We start from the raw sequence: 14,453 nt of genomic DNA, 5'->3' as shown, positions 1-14,453 counted from the left end.
AATGAGCAATAAAGACGAAGAACCAAACGTGAACCGCAGTTTGACCTCCGCCTAACGTTTGACAGGCTCTGGCATTATTCGAAGGTATCTAGTCTCGTCGGCGACTACCCTTTAATGCAAGTCTTCCCTTTCCTCTTAGGCCCTCGCCCATCGGGTCGGTTACCCTCTCACTCGAGGGCAACGCGGACTCACGCTACCCACAATAGTAGCAGAGCGCGCACGAATGCGGACCATCGGCCATAGCAAGGTCGCAATCTAGCTGTTGATAACCGACTACGGCATTTGCACAGAGGAGACTCAGGATTCGTAATTCAACGTTTGATAAAACCAACTAGCGTGACAAAATGGCTAATTGAGAATAATTCTGATAAACGTGACCAGACTGCCATGAATAAAGTTTGACAATATGTAACTTCAGCTCTTCTTCCCCTGTGAAGCACCCCGAAGGCGTCCGCCAAAAAACTACATTGCTACCATTTAAATTGGATCGATTCAAGGTGAATCTTTCGTGTAAAGTGATAGATGATACATAGTCACAGGCGACGACCCGTTGCGTTTCAAGTGTGGGGTTTTTTCACTTGGATGGAACCCTTTTGACATTGGCACTAACCACCGGTCCTGCAATAACGACTTCGCTGGTCAGATCCTGAGTGTTAATTCCTGTTTTGATCGCCTGGCTGCCGTTACGGATCGAAAAAGTACTAAATCGGATGGACCAACAATCAATAAACACTGTGTTTGCCGCCTCATATTTCTGGCCAGCTGTGTGTTATAGGCGCGACCTTTTCGTTCTGTATCCAGGACAAAAACATTAATCGCATCAACGGCACTTTCGGCACCAAACAAAACGAGTGAGTCTTTCTATCCGTCGAAGCTACGAAAATATCAGCTGCAATTACCTGCTTCGTCCGCTGTATTCATCGCGCACTTACTGTGGCCTGAAAAGACTATTCTGGGTTGTTTTTCCTTGCCATTTGGACATTCAATTAACATGTTGTTCTCCTAGCGCATAGATAGCTAAATGCGAGTACCTGCGCCAGTTGTGATATCAGTGATCATATCGACAGGCTCAACGAAGTAATGCAGCGGTAACTGAGCGACAAGGTAGTGTCGAAATTTTTTAGATGTCCTATTGCAGGAGACGTGCTAACGTGCACATACGCATGCTTCTCTTAAAAATCTCAACTTCGTTCTCTTTTGATGCACAACCTGCACGACGATAGTTTGTATTGAAAGGATTCCTGACAAGCGATCAACCACCGAATAAAGTTCGTCACGGTACGCAGGAACCCATTACTAGCTCTCGTATATAGAATCACGCGTCAATTTTGGTCACTTATCTCCGACGGATCGACTTTCGATCGTGTGCGTGCGTGCGTGCGTGTCTTCCAGTTTAGTGCTAAAAATAGCTGCTTCTCTTGCCAGGACAACCTGAGAATTGTAACTTTGCTAGATGTGTATGTTTGTTTGCGGCAGTTGATCATCGACAGAACGGAAGACACAACTGCAGATAAAAGCTAAGATGAAACTGATTGGAGTTCTCGCGCTCTGCGCGGCAGTGAGCATTGTTCGCGCTCGGGAGGAAGGTTAGTAAAGATGCTATACCTAAATAATGTTCGAGGAATGGATATACAACGTTTGAGAATAGCGAGGATAGAAGTTCGCAGTAGCAAAAGACCCGTCAACAAAATAACCGACACGATCTTGTTTAACGTGGGCCTTCGTTTACGTTATTATAATAATATAGGGACTATTGTATACGGTAAATGAATTTCTAGCGAAAGCACTCAGCTGCCGGCGGTGTTCACTCCGAAACAAGGCATTAAAGCATTATTTAGCATATATGTACGACGCACGAAACCGTACGCCTAGCTAACAGATCACGCAACGTTTGCTAGTGCATTGAAAAGAATGCCGAGCAGGCACAGGTTTTCAATGCAGTTAAAACGATGGGGTCCTAAAGTGCAGCTAGTTTTACAACTTGCGCGGGCAACTTCTTCTTATTTTTGTTTGGAACTTCCCTCCATCAGCAAGACATACGTGTAAATAAACGTGTCTGTTTGCTGAAATTTATCACTGTGACGTGTCGCTGCAGTTGAGTCTTTGCAGTTGTTCAAGTTTCGAAATGTTCAACTTTAAAGTTGCTTGGTCTCGTCTTGTGCGTGGCGTCAATAGGCATGCGCGTCTAATGCAGCGAGGATTTCAGAAATCTGTTCCTATTTCGAAAACTAGTGAAAATGCACCCAATGCTACTTCTAATTACTGTCACATTCTCTAGGTTCTATAATACATATACGAGTAAATTCAACGGCGGTTCCTCGGGTCGCGCGCAAACGTTTTGATCGATTGCGTAAGACTCAATCCGAACAAAATCTAATGGTATGACGCCTGCGGCGGTTAACGGATTATGAGGAAAAGATATAGTATTATATAAGGAAGACTATTTTGTGTAGAAGTAGCGAAACCCTACCGGACGGGCGGGAACAGACGAATCCTCCAGCGCAAATCGTCAACGACCCATTTTCTTCTTGTCTTTCTTATTCAGCATTCCACAGCAATAGCCGCAATGAGCGTCCTTGTACGAACGACATTCTAATTGTAGCTATTTAAAGGTTATGGGACAGCCTATTAGGAAAAGGATCTTCGTTCTAAGTAGCCGGAGCTGCTAGCATAGGAGCACACATATAGAAGATCAAAAGGGGAGTCAGATTAGCTAGCCGACACTTTGTGTAAGCAATAAAAATTACGCTCAAAATAACAAGCACCCTATATCTGAGCCGTAGAGTAACATTTCATTCTAGTGATGCCAACAGTGTTATCACTTCTGAAAATAAAATACCGACAAGTTGAGTTGTCAACCCACGAAAGGTTTAAGTTAGCTTGGGACCACTTCTGTTGCCGTATGACTGGAGCCTCATACTGACAGGATAGTTCTATTTAAGGACATTTCTATTGATATTCTATAGGAAACTCGATTATCTGTCGTAGGCCAAATTAGGCTTGGGTTAAGTGTTTTGCTCACTCGTCATTGTTTCAGAGTGTTATCTCGTATTGTGAGAAAACGCAAAGGTTCGTTCTATTGTTGTTTATATAATCTGCTACGAATCATCCGGATTTATGCACTTTTCTCCTGTTATCAGTATCGGTTGATCCTTTTAGCCACTTGATTCGGGTAATCATCGTTGGTCAAGCAGCGATGCTGTCAAGAAAGGATGACACGTCAGAGGATATGGATAATATCATATTAAATTTAGACAATATCTTCGTCAAAAAAACAAGGTTTATTTAGATAGGGAAACATAGAACTACGCAACTTTTTCCACACGAGAACACCGTCGTCTGGCCAATATAAGGCAAATCCTTACACTCAAAGTTACTGCGCTGGCACTATTTTTGCGAAAAAGGGCTCAGACTAATAGGTTTAAAAATTATTAAAAATATCCATTGTTCACGTACGATAGTCAAACACGCATATTCTATTTAATAAACATGAAATAAAAAACATAAATGTATAATAAATTGATTAGGAAAAGAGTCACAGTTTTTTAAATGAAAAACCCGCTTCAGTTTAAGGGTGTATGCACAAGATGACTCTGTATCATTTAAAACAAAAAAAAAAAAAAAAAAAACATTGAATTAATAGTTATCGAAAGCTTCTCGAACCAAAAATTCGGATCGCTGTAGAATCTCGTACTATGCGGCATTTTTATTTGGCGTTTCAATGATGACGTATGAAAATGATATCAAAATCCTCCATTTACAGTATGTACAATTATTATAACAGAGATCCTTTCATAAGGCCATAAAGAAGCTAAAATTGCAGCTGTTATAAATCAGATCATTATTTTCATCTGCAAGAAGACCCTATGAGTTGTTAATTATAAAATAATGATGATTTCAATTACGACAATTAAAGGATAATGAATAACTTTAAAAAAAAATTAAGCAGGAGTAACTCTGGGGACAACATTTTGGACATTTCATATTCATAGGATAGTTTTCGTGCCGTAATAATAACGGTAAAAGCTAAATATTCGAAGCGGCTTATTGCTAAACAAATATTCTACTTAATTTAGTAAGTTCATAGTTGAATTTTCAAACAGTCACTTTGCAATAATAGGTACCTGTTTTTGTCCTAGTATTCACTGTGGCCAGTGACTGGATGTCATATAGCACAGGGTTACCATTGGACAATACTTTGGCTTCAAGATCATGTTTTCGTTGCCGTTGTTACTAGCTACGTATAGATGTGGCTCAAAGTGATTTGGATCCTCGGTGAACATCGCTTAGCCAGGCCTGCCTAGACACCCATATGTAGCATGTCATAATCTATGACTCTTGGCAAACAGTAAACAATGCGAAGTGACTGTTTTCTGTGCACTTACGCTATCTGACCGGATTGTGTTCTCGATGTTTTTGTATTCGTGAATTTTTCATACAGACAGTACAGCCTTTTGATGTCCCTAGCAGTTTCACCTAAGGCAGCGGAGGCAACAAACATTTGTAAGAGCTACGAGCTCCGGGAAGCTTGGCATTAGAACGTAAAAACGCTTTGTCGCTCAATTCTGTTTGACTCTTTTTGGCGAGTCGGTATCCACTCATTCAATTCGGTGGTACACTTCGATGATTCACATTTACGAGCGTGTCCGATTCAAACTCTTGTTGACGTAAGCTCAAATCCGTTATTTCGGTGTCTCTGAATTCACTGACTCAACTGGTACTGTATCTGGTTCCTACGCTGCCAAGATCGACGCCAGCTAATGTTTCAGTGAAACGTATATGTTTATGTTTACACATACATATATGACGTGGAATCATAACAGAAATCCACGCTTCTCTTTGTCTGTCTGCGTACTGGTTCCCTTTTTATCGGATCCAACCCAAGAGACTTCAACGCCATTGCCCATAGAATCTGTCGTGTCGAAATCGCCTTTTCATGGTCCATTAGGTTTAGATCATCTTTCCTCGGGGATCTTTTCATCGCCATGATCGATCGGTCTGCAGAAGTATATATAATTATGACGTTGATGTACACGATTGGCCTAAGGAAGGAAGAAAGATAGGAAAGGAAGAAGGATAGAAAGTGACAAGGCAGCATAAATGGGAAGCTGATGAAAAGTATGCAGCGATATCGTTGACGCAGATGCAGAAGACGTCAAAAATGAGGAAAGAAGACTAGTAGACTAGCGCTAAGATCTTGGGAGCGCACTAAGTTCGCTAGCACAACTATCCGCATCGATATTGTCAACTTTAATATAATTCGTCAGTATTCTTATAGTAATAGGGCGATATATCATCTTGGTTCCTTCGAGATAATAATTCAAATGATCATCTATTGTAGAAGCGTATTTTATAAGAAACTGCTCGCACAGCTTGGGTCGGCTAAGGCATATGGCTTAGCGCTAATTTTATATAGGTGAACTAGATTAAACGTACAATTTATGCTACATAAGAAAAAAAAGACGTTATTTTTGACGTTCGACAAGACAAGCCCGAATTACCAAATTTATTCCTTTTTTTTTGTCGACAGCCAACTATGTAGTCTGGAAGTGTAATCCGTTCGTTGTTTCTATTTAATTACATGAACCATTCTTACCTGTTTATTATATATATAGGTTATTCCATTGAACTGGTATTTACTACATTTCCATAGGTTGACATTTGGTTAGCATGAAACGGATGAAGCAACGAATGAATCTGTCTGTCACCTCCATGAAATTTGCGTCATAAGAGGTAATTGCTTGACTTATTGTGCAAGTATGACGTCTTCCTGTGGCGCCAATCATATCATTTATGGGCCTGCTCTCGTTCCTTGAATTCCGACGTTGCCAGTGGCGTCATCGGAGTCAATCGAGAACGCAAACCCCATCATAGGCCACACTGATCTTACTAGAGTGAAAAATTTTTCGATGACCAGTTTCCTATCAGTAACAATTTATAGTAGCTGTTGCGTTTTCTTGCTGACACCTTCAGGAGAAAAGGTTCCACTTAAAATAAGAGCTTTATGTGAAGACTGGGTTCAGCTGCAAACGAGAAGTGCGGCTCAAGTTTGCTCAGGCCAGTGAAGTTCAAGTTAATCTGGAGAATATTAGCGACTCTTTGAATGCGTATAAGCTAAACATATACCAGATTAATTGGGTCTATAATACGGGTTTTTAGAATTCGGCTAGTTGTTCTTTTGCGTGCATTGTATTATAGCAACAAGTTTTACTTATTTACTGTGTTGAAGTACGTTGCTAACATGTGGGTTAAATTGGTTCAGCGAAATTGATCTGCGTATATATAGCATCATGTTATACTGTCGTACTAATTACTTTGGCGACAACGCCTTCTGCTGGCCTTAAGCGTCATGTAACTGTTTTCTATTACACTATACCATACATGACAATACAGATACATCCATCTCTAATGGAAGGTAGAGTGATTCCCTTACGATAACTGCATACATACCTATAAACAATACTAGTTCCTACTACTATTGCTACTACCTAGTTACTATTGCCTTTGAGCATCAGTTATCGTGTAAAATTTCCATTAAACAAGCAATGAACTAAAGAATCGCTAAAAAAGAATCGCCAGACTTCGTAGTAACTATACCTTTTATAGATGTCGCACAGTTAGTCCGAGATAAAAAAGAGAAAAAGGCTAAATTACGAGCGTATAGTAACAGTGATAAACACATTCACGTCTCATTTCTGGCAACCAACTAACTAATACGTCTAGGGATCTCTGATGGGTCGCCTTCACACGATGGCCTTCGTTTCTAGTTGCTTTCTCCCACTGTCTAGCAAATCCCTGCCCTTTAACTCGATGCAAAATAATTCATTTTCGTTTGGCGTTGCCTATTAATTTCGCTTTTTCGAACCTGCTTGCAAGATGAGCTCAGTACTGGATGGGGCGTGAATTAAAAACTCAGCGATTCTTTACGGAATACGATCCTTCTCTCGTGAAATAGAAAATCGACAAGCGTCTCTGAGTTCGAGCTCATTTCTATCGTCTTCACAAGTAGATAGAATTTTTCGACAATAGGTCATTAAAATAGAGCGTAATTGGAGTCAGTATCTGTATGTACGTAAACGAGTGAAAAGGATTCGATCTTCTCTAATGCTTCAAGTATCCTCCCCCCCCCCCCCCGAGTCCATGAACAGTCAGGGCGCAAAGCTCCGAAGCGCTGCAGCACATGATAAGCTAAAAGAACGGCAATGACTGAACCAGGTAAAAATGTCACGTTACCACATATGGGGAAGCTCACCATACGATGCATACCATTCTTCCCTAGACATGCACGTGCGTGTCTCAGGACATGTGTGCGGTCATGCAACAAACCACGTTAACATGTCGAACGAGTGTCTGTCGCATGCTGCTGTTCAGGATAATGTCCACCGATTCGGCAAACGGCAACCGGCAACTACCCGTCCTGCGGTACAGCACAGGCAGGCGTATAGGCGTCCGTCCAGCAGTAGTCATTGCAGCCTCATTGTGTCACAAGTGGTTGTGTGTCTGCATGTACGTGCGACGGGTCGGGCTGGGCCATCAATAAAGGGTTGCGTATGTCGGGGCATCTGACGGCGCATCCGTGCGTCCCCACATCGCCTTTCCCAAAAACTTCCCAAAGCTTCCCTCCCTACGACAACAAACATCGTTCCCTTCTTTCCTCCGCCGCCGTTATCACTTCTTCGCACCAACCTGTCGACGCAAACTGACGTCGCAGCGGATTGCCGGCGGCGATCTCACCGACATAGCACAGTACTACTATGGCTAGTGATGTTGTAGCTTGTAATCGGCATCTCCAGCGTCATCACGGTATTCGCACGTTACGGCGGGGTGCGGTGCGTGTGTACGGGCACCACCATAATTTACGGCTTGATGCTTCCTTTTATTATTGGGAGAAGAGTAGTGTAAAACGTCGCTAACGCTGATGACAGCGCCGCTGCATCCCGCAGTCGTTACCATTACTAGCAGTAGCAAGAGATAGCCGCGTGCTGTTGTTAGTCCCCGAAGATGCTAGAAATGACAACAGAATACGACTAAGCAGTGGTCTATGTGATTCGAAAGCTCAGGCAGAATGGAATGATTACGGCGATCTGATCGTCTGCTACGGAGCTCTACTGGCTTTCAAGATAGATGAACACTTGTGGACGGATCCGTAACTATCGCGTTCTCAACGAGGTCCTGCTGGGCTCAAGTTTGTCTTATTGGCGAAAGTAGATCGCGCACGACTTACTACTGCTATAATATGCTATCAAACAATGTACTGCTTCCTCTCACTGTTACTGTCTGTAGGTCGGTCTGCCTATTTTACTCGCACTGTTTTACCCAGAACAGAATAAATAATAGAGACACTTGATTAAAAACTGCTCTTTTTTGGGCTATCGTCCAATGTTGATTGCGTCTTAACCCACTTATTAGAAGTTATATTGTTGGCGCAGCCATGCAAGTACAGCATAGCCGCTAGCCACGGTTTTTGGCCAGCATTATCTAAACGATAAGCTGATTTAGATTTATGAAGAGATTTCATTCCACATAAAACTTTGTCCATTGTTAATTAATGCTCTCGGCTTGTGTCGCGGTGGCTTTCGTTTAGGGATTTGGCTGGCTACCAGTTTGTCAGCGCTCCGCAAAAGCTACACAATTCTATCATACAGCTTTTGACATCATATAAGATATGAAAGTCACCATCTTAGTAACGATATAGTGATGGCAGCCGACCTACTATCAAATGAAGCCAAATACTGTCTTAGAAGCAGTTCTGCTGGAAGCTAAAATACGCAAATAAAATTGGACGAAAACTGATGTTCAGACATGCGGCGGGAAAGAGGGCAATACAGCTCCTCTGAGATAAGTCCATAGATTTACGCGGACATATCTAGCGGTAAATAAAGACAAATCGTACTTCTGCTAAGTTCACGTGGCCTTGAGGCAGAATGGCACAGTTCTACAGCATGCTAAGGGAACGGCCGAATCAAAGATGTAAAGAGGGTTTACATGCCGCACATGTTGACACTGGTTTAGCATTCCTTTGAACTTACCTTTCTCTGCGCATATATCACGCTCTTTAATGCGTTCCTTTGATGCCCAACCTCGTTGGTATCTATGTCCCAGACCTATTCCTCCCGAAAGCAGGGATGGAGAAAGGATAACTTTATGTTGGTATTCGTGGTATTACTGCTCATATGATTCCATTACCGGGTCCAGTGACGTTCTATTTGTTTGGCAGTGTGAAAATCAAAGCACGTCTACTTATCGCAGAAATTATAATTTAAGTTATAAGAAGAGTGCTTTCTTCATTTAGAGAGTGCAAACTTCAAATCGGAACTTATTAAACTCTTGCATATTGGATTTTACATTTACCAAGACATTAAAAACACTTGTGTAAATTTATGTATAATACAATTTCCATCAATAATAGTGGTGCGTGCATAGAGGATCAACGAGAACAGCCATCGTCGTGTGTCATCAAACAACTGTGATGTTACTGCGTCTACTATCAATGAGTATTCTGTACCTTTCTGAATTGAATGAAGGTCCCACTTACATCTTATATTCAGTTGTTTGAACGCGATAGATCATCATTTTTGCTGGCGAGGAGAGAAAACAAAAAATCATACTCGATTCAACGTGGTGACCTAACGGAAAATAGGTTAATCAACGTGAAAACAAAAAAAAAGGAAAAGAAGTAAAAGCCTACGTCATAAAGCCTCCTTCTATTAGGTAGTAAAGGACATAGGAAAAACGAAATTCTACGAATTGCATAGTGGTCTCGAAAAAGACGAGCTGATATATCCTAAGGTACACAAATTTGATTGACGAGTATATTTACCCCTATATCCCTGTTGAGCCAATGTTTCTAGCTGTGGAATAATAATATCGATTTATTATATCGTTAACGCAAAGTAGTGATCATTTTAAGAAATAGGCTGGATATTTGCTCTGCATTTAATAAGAGATTTAGTAAGGTGACGCCGGACCAATGCTAATGACACTGACTGCAGGTAGCTATCTATAACCGGGTGAAGACCGAGAAGTTCAAGCAAGAGCTCTAATGAAAATAAAGACTAGGTCAACAATGATGCGTCTGTGGGTTGATTTGATCTTCTAGGGTCAAGAACGTATCGAGACGATATTTTCTTTATTTGCACGGTAGAAAAAAGCAAGCATTCTTCATCCTGCTACGAAGGCACAGCTGTGTACAGAGTAGAGAACATTTCGTGATGTCCTGTATACAGATATGCCGTTACAATCTAAAGCGGCTATAATTAACTCTATCATTCATTCAAGTGATAGGTGCGAAACAGCGCATCTGGCGAAATCGATTAGTTTGATAATGCCAAACAAACGTATCGGTAGAGTACTTCCAGCGAACACCAATGCGATTAATGTGTATATAATGTTCCGTATGCTGTGACGCGTTAGACTGCGACTGGCTTTCATTGCCCTTCCTTCACTATGGCGTGCGTGTCTAACTTACTCTCGCTGTTCCATTCAACTTATTCGAGCCGACTAACGTCCAATGACATGTTTCGTTGGCTTTTCCCAACGCCGATAACATTTATGCCATTGTGCGAGTGTGAAGTTCAGTGACAAAGCAGCCTTTTGCTCTCGCTGTTGTCCTCTCCTCGCCCGCGTACCTCGCGCCTCCTTCTCCGAGGAGACGTCGCGCCAGCGATCATTAGCAAATATATGTATCGTCCAGTGATGACGACGATGGTTGTGTATATCTTCTCGAGCATCAGCAACCAGCAGCGTCAGATACACGCTGGAGACCGAAAGAAAGATCGATGGGGTTTACAAAAAGCAGACGTGCATTTGCAGCGCGAACGGAAGTCGTAAAGTTACAATGTAGTGGTAGAAGCAGCGGTCGTAGTTGCTTCTCTGAAACGTCAAAGCGCATACCGGATGGAGGCGTTTCGCTTCCCTCGTGCCTTCTGCCTTCTTCCGACCCTGGTCCCCGTCTAGACGTAGTTGTGCTTGTGCTATAACTACTAGTTACGTTGTTAGTAACTGCTGTGTCTGTTGCTAACGTCAAAGCCGTTCGTCCTTTGACGTAGCTCCGCACTATGATTTTCATCCGTCCTGCCCTCTCATCCTGAAACTCTCGTTTTTCTGTACTGTATTTTTCAATTTCTCTGTTCCCATTCGCAGATCATGTTCATGCTTGCACGCAGCTCATGCGCTTATTTCGCTTTCGCCGTACCAATGTACTTACAGTCCCTGCTGTTTCTTTTCTTTCGCCAGCATTTCTCTTCCCACATAAACTACGCTTGGTCGGCAACCGCAATGTACTCAATGGAGTAACAATAGCTGAATGCATGTTTCCTACGCGTCTCTCCCACGAACATCATCGGCCTGCACGGATCCGCTTGTGTCGTCCACCACCATTATCTAGCAGGTTTCAAATACGAAACAGCCTAGTTTATCTCTTTTAAGTCTGCCAGAACCACTACTGCTCTTAGAAGGTAACACCGCTTCAAGTAGGCAGGCCAACGACAATGTCGGTTCGGGTCGCGTCGTCCGCACGCTTAGTTCGCTATCCGTCGATCTGTATATGTGACTGCGCGTTTGTGTTCGTATTTCTGCGTATAGGCATACGGAATATGCTACAACGTTTGCCTGCGGCACTTGCTCGACCGAAGATGACGTGGAAAATACGATAGATTTAGCATGCGCATCCTGTTTGTGGACGCTACAGGACAGTAGCCGGCCAACTGACGGCTGCCTCCTTCTGCTGATGGTGGTGCTGGACCCAGCGTTGCTTTTTGCTGACGTGTCCGCTTAATTGTAGATCACATTGAGGAAGAACGCAGGGATAATGGCAGTGAATAAGAGGAAACCGGACGTCGCCGAATTGGCAAATGTCTGGTGATCGTTGTGTGGCCTGGATTACAAACATTGCGCTTTCGACCTGCCGTGGACAACTGGCGAGTCACCATCAATCCGTCGAGGGCTAAGCATCGATCAGTTATTGTTAGTCACTTAACTAGTCCGGTAACAACTTGCGCCGTTTCATGCCGTGTTTGTAATGTGTGCGCAGCCAAGGTAGTGTCGCGTTTTCGGCATGGAGCGAACGATGGAACGCTTGATTAGTTGCTTGTGACGCTATTTATGTATTGCAGCTTGTTGATAATTACGTTTATCGAGTAGGCGACAAGCTCTGCCTGGTAATACTCGTATGGCTGTATAGCACTGGTTTGTCCTTCTCCTTGTAAGGTGCTCATTCTATCACATTGCTTCACAGGACAGGCACTGGAGTGCACGATTGCAGTATATGAAATGGCACGCGGCAGAGGGCCTGCCAGGAAGTACGTCTGCCGCTGATCAGAAGTAAAATGCTTTGATCTGAGACAGATACAACACGTTTAACGCGACATGATGCTAACAGTTCGTAGTCGACATAGCACGAAATACGCATGTTTGTGCCTTCGTTTTCCCACATGAGCATAACTGCCCTGCCAAAAATTGAATAAACCTTGTCCGTGAAGGCACGTCCTAATGCACCAAACAGACGGACCGCACTGTGGATTATTCATTCTTGAATGGGCTACAATGCATTAGTGCACGCCGTCAAGTTTCTGTTCACGGCGTGTTCTGTTCTCCGTCTTACCATTCTTCCTATTTACATGAGCATCTCAATACCGTTGATGCATAGTGGCTGAACGAATCGCACATTACGGTAGTCCAGGCACAGCAGCAGCGGGAACGCCAACGCCAGCAGCAGTAGTAACATTATGCACAGTGACTCGAAGACGATCCATCTGGTCGCGTAGTAACAAGGCCGGTCCCAGCTGATTATTGTTGCTGAGGGAGGAAGCTGTACAGATGCCACCGGGCATCTGTAGCCGCCTCAGCATAACGGCACATTGAACGAAATTTTTCATTCTGTTTTCCACTTAAGACCATTCGGAGCAACGACAGAGATTCTGAGCCGTAGCGGGAGTGGTAACGTCGACACCGTCGCAGTTCACAAGCGGCGACACAAGTAGAAGATGTGACGTCAAGGGCCACAGTTGATCTTCGACGAAACGCTGTTCACATTCACTGGAAAAAAAAAAACATGGGAAGATATTGTTATAGAGAAAAAGAGAAAATTAGAAAAATAGGCAAAAAACTGAGTCCCCGAAAGTGCTCACAGCATACGAGTAGCGAACTACCGATTGTTCCTGTAGAGATATAGAAGTAAATACATAAAATAGTCGTTTGGAGATACACGTAACAGTGATAGAAATGCATTGTAATGTAACTCGAGCGGTTTCATCACTTATCTCGACCCCATGGCCATGAGCACTATACACCAACATGATAATATTGTCCACTTAAGTAAAACATGTGCGTTGTAGGGTTTGGGGTTTGGGGGGGGGGGGGGGGGTAGGTGCATACGACTTCGCAACCAGGCGCTTTCTCAAACATTGGATGGAGAAGTGTGAAATTATTTCCATGTTCACTATCACTGTATCATCTTATATGTTGTGTTTCTCTTTTTTTTTTTTTTTACCGACACTAACATAGCCAAATAAGGTGGCTGATGTTATTTTTCTAGTAGTTTTTTTTATGTATCAAGTAATGCCAGCTTTCTGTTCAATTCCTTTGTTGTCAAAGTGAAAATCAATGCGGTTACAAACAATTTTTCGCATAAAGCTCATTGCGCCTCAGCTACATATTCCACTAGGATTATTCTGACTATTTTTTCTGAAAATTAATTTTTTCTAAACGAATTTAGCAGCAGCTAATTTTTTACTATCTAATACCGCCACCGATATTCCCATATCTCGGGGGCGCGAGATTGCAGCAGCGGTGTTAGGTCGGCCAGTAAAAAGCCTGTCGGGTGTGGGGCGGAAAAAAAGAACCCGGTAACCAGTTTGCCTGCCTGCCTGCCTAACAGATTTTTTATACCTTGCATTAGGGCCCCATGCATGTTCCTTAAACCTTGTTGCTACTACTGTGGCCCATTACTAAGAGAAGCTCTAAAGCTGGACGAACACCCTGAGAGACAAGCAGTGGTTTGTCTTTTGTTGGCCCGTTTATCCTATGGTAACAACATTGCCGGAAATCAAAGAAATTAAGAGAAAAGGTGAGCTAGTATGAAATGAGCATTCTTCATCGTCGAAGGATAGAACAAGTCAATGTATTCGCAAGATAGGCTGAGTTCTCACGATGGCCCCTTCTGCTATTGTCAGAACAACAGCAACAACGAACCGATAACGCTTCAGTCGATGCTCAGACGACTACAGAGTTTCGTTTAGTATTTGAGGGAGGCGTTAGGGGGCAAAATGACTCAGCTGTGCAAGCCAATTTATGGTCGTAGAAAATCGATAGACGATGTTAATTATTATAAATAGGGCGAGGTCAATACAATGTATTGCTTTTTTTCATTATAGACATGGTATCGATACAACGGTACAGATGTAAGCAAGATAAAATTAGATATCTTATTTTGAAGTGTATTCATAAAATGAAAG

General features: G+C 42.8%; 1 protein-coding gene across 2 annotated transcripts in view; it reads left to right on the top strand.

Moving 5' to 3' along the window:
- Positions 1-205: 205 nt before the first annotated feature.
- Positions 206-14,453, top strand: part of LOC111262212 (uncharacterized) — a 53,420-nt gene continuing 39,172 nt past the window's right edge. For both annotated transcript variants that reach the window (XM_022836305.2, XM_022836304.2), the window contains exon 1: positions 206-1,586. In XM_022836305.2, coding sequence (XP_022692040.1) covers positions 1,523-1,586 — 64 coding nt within the window. In that variant the 5' untranslated portion in view covers positions 206-1,522. The remainder of the gene's footprint in view (positions 1,587-14,453) is intronic.

This window comes from Varroa jacobsoni, unplaced genomic scaffold (assembly GCF_002532875.2).
Source record: "Varroa jacobsoni isolate VJ856 unplaced genomic scaffold, vjacob_1.0 scaffold_638, whole genome shotgun sequence".
In the NCBI taxonomy this organism is placed as follows: Eukaryota; Metazoa; Arthropoda; class Arachnida; order Mesostigmata; family Varroidae; genus Varroa; species Varroa jacobsoni.
The sequence above is the reverse complement of the archived record's forward strand: the minus strand, read 5'-3'. Positions and strand labels throughout refer to the sequence as shown.